Source organism: Etheostoma spectabile, chromosome 19 (genome assembly GCF_008692095.1).
Source record: "Etheostoma spectabile isolate EspeVRDwgs_2016 chromosome 19, UIUC_Espe_1.0, whole genome shotgun sequence".
Taxonomy (NCBI): domain Eukaryota; kingdom Metazoa; phylum Chordata; class Actinopteri; order Perciformes; family Percidae; genus Etheostoma; species Etheostoma spectabile.
Window position 1 is genome coordinate 16,174,868 of NC_045751.1, and position 5,712 is coordinate 16,180,579.

General features: G+C 44.3%; 1 protein-coding gene across 1 annotated transcript in view; it reads right to left on the bottom strand.

Annotated features, from left to right (window-relative positions):
* Positions 1–1,841: 1,841 nt before the first annotated feature.
* The window catches only part of znf16l (zinc finger protein 16 like), a 4,799-nt gene continuing 928 nt past the window's right edge, over positions 1,842–5,712 (bottom strand). Inside the window, exons 2-3 of the mRNA XM_032544448.1 lie at positions 4,698–4,916; positions 1,842–3,787 (exon numbers count right to left, since the gene is read on the bottom strand). Coding sequence (XP_032400339.1) covers positions 3,069–3,787; positions 4,698–4,916 — 938 coding nt within the window. The 3' untranslated portion in view covers positions 1,842–3,068. The remainder of the gene's footprint in view (positions 3,788–4,697; positions 4,917–5,712) is intronic.

Below are 5,712 nucleotides of genomic sequence, written 5' to 3' on the forward strand. Positions count from 1 at the left end.
GATCAGACAGGGAGCAGATCAGACAGCGGAGCAGATCAGACAGCGGAGCAGATCGGACAGGGAGCAGATCGGACAGATCGGACAGGGAGCAGATCGGACAGCGGAGCAGATCGGACAGGGAGCAGATCGGACAGGGAGCAGATCGGACAGCGGAGCAGCATTGCACACAAAATGCCAAAGCGCAGGTGCAGCTTCACAGTTGCACAGCAAAAAATATTTCCACGTACCATCCCGGTTGGGACAAGTGGAGGCGGAGTGCACCGTGTGCAAAGGTGCTGGAGAACTCAAAGCTCACATGGACACCGCAAAAACCTCATCTTGACATTGAAAAGGTTTTTAAGAGATATTTAGTTGAAGCTGGATTTTGAAGCTGACACACAATTGGTCATATTTAGAACATTATTTCATATTTATTTATTTATTGAAAAGAGAGCTATTATTTTGTTACAGGTTGTTACAAATTTTATTTTATTACATAAGTTATTTTTGTACCATCGAAGCATTATAAAGCATGTTCATTGACCTCTGAGAAGCCTGTCTCAATCCTGTGTCTCAAGGCCGGCAGAGTGTCCTCTTTTTTTGGAAATCAAAATCTAAAGTAAAAGATATTTGACTTTTTCAAAGACAAAAAAGCAATAAACTCTACATGTCTGGCCCTGTCTGGATGTGATTCTCATTTTCTAGAATGGCCCTTAAGGCCGTATTATGGTTGTGCTTAGAATCGAAGGGGTACCCCCGCCGACCGCTCTGTGTCTACGCCGGACCTTATGAACCATAAAACAGCCTTTAGGGGAGTTGAGTTTGACACCCCTGCTAAAGGGACATGGGAATTTTTTCCAACCAATCTGAGTCGCAGTCAAAATGGCTGCACAGGAGGAGGTATTCATCTTCCTGAAAACACAAAATGTACCTGATAGTGTCTTCAACAAACTTAAAGATGAGAACACTGTAAACTGATTTCAAGCTGTGAAATGTTAACCTTAGCGACATGATGTTAGCATCATTTTGTTAACCTTGGATTGGTTTCTTGTGAGAACGAAAATTTTGGGTGCACGCCAGAAAGGTTCTCATGCACAGCAGAAGGAAGAAAAAAAAAGTCATGCCATGTACCCTTAGGGCACATGTGTCAAACCCGGCCCTTTGCAGATTTTGTTACAGCCCATTCATCAATTTAGGTTTACAATACATTTCAACCAACAACTTTTTTGTTACTTTGTACCAAAGTTTTGCTTACGTTTCTTGACTTTTTGGGGTGCTTTTCCTGAAAGTTTTGTCAGTTTTTTGACGTGAATGTGAAATGAGCACAGAAAGCTTTGGGCGCCAATCCCAGGATACCAGCACCCGTTCTCCACATGACCTGCACCTCCCGCAGCGTTCGTTAGCGAGCCAGGACTCAGGTGCCACCTCCTATCTGTGGCACAAATGTCTTGGTATCAGTAAGTAAAACAGCAGGTTGGGTTGGGGGGGGCATGCGTTACCACGGGGGCAACGACACGTCGTTATGGGCAGCCAGATAGCTCCGTTGGTAGAGCGGGCGTCCGTATGTAGAGGTTTACTCCTTGATGCAGCGGAGCCGGGTTCCACTCCGACCTGCAGCCCTTTGCTGCATGTCATTCCTCCTCTCCCATTTCATGACTTCAGCTGTCCTGTCAAAAGTAAAGGCAGAAAATGCCCCCCCAAAAAAACTTATATTGTTATGGATCCATGTATCAATTCAAGGAAACCACGATCCTGTATTATCGATGCAAAGTGAAAAACATCAAGACATGTCCTCTGTAAGATTTGCTTTTATTTTAGATTCCCACTTTATATTTATTATTTTTATTATAGATATCAGTTTGTTTTTTAATTCAATGTCTGGAAGAGCTCAGCAATAAAATTGTCAAATCATATTTCGGGTCGGGCATCGTTTTGATTTTGACAATTCTAATTAAAATTCAGATTCTTCCTTTGGATTCCGCTTCTCATCGATTCTTCGAGTGGCAAAGTGGAAACGGGTCATGCTTATTTCACGGATAAGAGGAATATTTTTATTTTGATTTAATGGTGATTTACAGTTTTACTGGGCTTTTTTTTCATGTAAAATAAAGCCACACTTTAGAGCGCCGCTTACTGTGCTCCATGGCTGCAACACAATAAGAAGCCTGGAAGCACAGTGGTCGCTACGGTAATCCAAATTTTACACACGATTCCACAAAAAAAAATTGGATTCGTCGGAACCGGTTCTCGGTGCCCGATCCTAATCATATTTCAGTGTATAGGGATGTAACAATTACCGGTGGAATGGTACACATGATAAAAATGTTGATGATAACAATTACCGTTATGATTTAAAATATCATTATTATCACAGTGGAATACCACGGTGTGGAAACCGTGTGTTTAATCCTTCCCAGCTTCATCCGAGTCTCCTGAAGTTGCCACGCAGGCGCACTGCGTAGCCTACAACGTGCGATTCTTGAAGTTGGAATCATGGCGGAAGGAGGCAATAACAGCGCTCAGGATATCTATGAGCCCTATAAGAGGAATAAGTCTGAAGCATGGGCATATTTGGGTTATTATAAGATTGCCGAAGGCCAGGCTTTTCCCCTTTGAGTGACAGTAGATAGACAGGAAAGGTGGAGAGAGACGGGGGATGACATGCAGCAAAGAGCTGCAGGTAAGTATTCAAACCCGGGCCGCTGCAGGACCCAGCGTACATGGGTGCGCGCTCTTACTGGGTGGGCTAGAGGACGCCCCATTGATTAAAGATAGTTATACTGTCTGCGGGACGTGCAGGAAAAAAAGTTGCTGCTAAAGGCATTGAACACACTTTTAAAAATACAGCGATTATACCAAAAACCGTGATCCTTTTGGTCACTATAACCGTGAGGTTACATTTTCATACCGTTACATCCCTAGTAGTGTAAGTGTGTTAAACGGGCGCGGGATATCTTCTCATCGATCGCAGGCCCCTGAATTGAATGGCCATTGTATCTCGACAGACTTTGAGATATTAGCTAATATCCAACCGTTGTCCAAAGAATCAATATAATACCATATTGTGATTAAAAAAATGAACTTGTGATTTACACCCCTAGCGGCGTGCAGCGGTGGCTCTTGTACGTCCCCAGGTGGCGGAAGCTGCGGCCGCACTGCTGGCAGCAGTAGGGCGTGGCGCCGCTGTGGATCCTCTGGTGGGTGTACAGGTTCCCCAGCTCCTTAAAGCGCCGGCCGCACTGTGGACAGGCGTACGGGCTCTCGCCCGTGTGCACCCGCTGGTGTCTCTTGAGTCCCGACAGCACTGAGAAGCCTTTCCCGCACTGGGGGCATGGGAAAGGGCTCTGCGCGCTGCTGTGCACCAGCCGGTGGCTTTTTAAGCGGGCGGCATGGCGGAAGCGCTCGCCGCACTCGGGACACATGAAGGGCTTCTCCCCGGTGTGGATGCGCTGGTGCTGCCGCAGGTTGCCAAGGTAGTTGAAATGGCGGCCGCAGTCCCCGCACTCGTACCCGCCCTCAATTTTAATCTCCTTTTTCACAGGCGCCGCTGCCCGCGCCATGCCACCGTTGCCAGGCACAGCCCCAGTGCCGTCCTCGCCCTGCCCCCCCCCGCCGCCGCCCCTCCTCGGGTCAGCACTGCCGTCCCCCATGGCGGGCGCCGCCGAGCAGGTGGACTGCAGGGCCTGGAGAGCCTGGGCGCCTGCTGAATCCGAGTGTATCAGTTTGACATGCTCCTTTAGGAACACAGAGTCAGGGCAGAAGGTTCCACACAGAGAGCAGATGTAGGTGTGGCCGGGGAACTGCTGACCTGAAACCACAAACAAAAATCTAGAGCTGTAAAAATTCCAAATGCACAATTAATTGTCTCAGAAATAATTGAGGTTAACAATATAATTATCCCTTTCAGTCAAAATGAAAAAAGATGTATTACTTTTTCAAACAAACTAAAGTTTGGGGGAGAGAATCGATACATCATAGTAGCATGATATTTTCAGTTGAAATACTGTATCGATACACTTGCATCAATCTTTTATTCGAGAAAATTGCACATGAGAATTTAACTTTGCAGCAATTGGACGCGAGATGAACAAACAGATAAAATTATCTTTTTATGTAAAAAGATGTTGACAATGTTTTCCTTTGGGAGATATAATTTGAAGTTTTTTTTTAATTTGAAGAGTAAAAAATCGCAATATGTTTTAAAATTGCAATGTGTGAGAGGGTTTGACTTCAGGTTAGCCAGAGTGCATCCAAAAAAAAAAATGTATTTAATTTTCCCTAGTGTCTATCGACGACGTTCCACTTCTTCAGGTGCCACAGGAAATTCCGCTGGACGTCCCTCTTTTAAGAGTGAATGTCCAATACCTTCATCATTTTATTGTGTTGTAATTTTAAAATCTGGAGGATTTCTGAAGATTAGGGTTAACTGCTCCTCAGATCTCTGCGGGGTAAATCCGGACAGCTAGCTAGACTATCTGTCCAATCTGAGTTTTCTGCTGCATGACTAAAACAACTTTTGAACACACTATTTTGCAGAGGCACAGTGCTGAGCTTACCCCCGCCCAAGACGATTGTGATTGGTTTAAAGAAATGCCAATTAACCAGAGCACGTTTTTCTCCCATCAAAGAATGCCAGCCAGACCTTCCTCCGCAACGCTGTGGAGGGAGGTCTGGCAATGCAAGACTAAATTTCCCCCATTATTTCTTTTCTTACCAACCTGCCACAGGCCTGTTTGTGCTGCCCTGTAGGGGACTCCCCCCCTCCCCCGGAGAGCTCTGGGGCTCCATGGAGAACTCGGAGGGATGGACGTGCGACAGCGGGGCCTGGGCCGGCTCCAGCCCTGCCCCGTCCCTACTCAGCGACTCTTCTTCCTCATCGTCCTCCTCATCCTCGGTCGGAGCCGTCGGGCTGCTCTCACACTCGGGCTCTTTCAGGACTGGGAAACATTACATCACATCAGAGGAAAACTTCTCCAGAGGAAAGTTGTACCGTGGAAATAAACGTTCATGTTCTTACAATTCTAGCAGATACTCTTTTCCTTATCGGCATTTCATGGAGGTCATTAGCAAAAGAAAAAAACTGATGAAAAGCTAGCAATTATACAAATAAAGCTCTGTTTAGTGATTTATGAATCTGTTTGGATGTGGCCTTAGTACAATCTAGGGCTGGGTGATATGAAAAAAAAAAGAAATCAAGTATCACGATATTTTTGACCAAATACATCAAAGTCCATATTGCAAGGTTGACTTCTGGTGCTTTCACAAAATATTTACAGTATGAGATTTTTTCAATTATACATATGCCACCATATAACAAGAAACTGGTCTTCTCTTCATCATAGTTGTTCCAATCCAAGAAAATTGTCACGCTGTTATTATTTTATCATAACGTTTGCTGTTAGAACAACATTTCACTTTTGTCATGTTATTATGTCATAATACTTAATGTCATTAAGTTATGTTATGACAATGATACTGTTAAGTTGTTACCTCATTAGAACAATTTAATCAAAATGTTGTCTTAGAATCTCGTAATTGTGACTCACTATCTCATAATTTTAAATTAGCAAGAGTATTTTTTTTAAAATCATTGCTAACTTTATAAATTCTATTATACTGGCTGCAATAGGATTCCATAGATATAACGTTACACAGTAACAGATCCATGAGAGCATGTCTTCAGAAGTGTCCATAGTGTAGTAAAAACTTTGTACACACACACACAAACACACA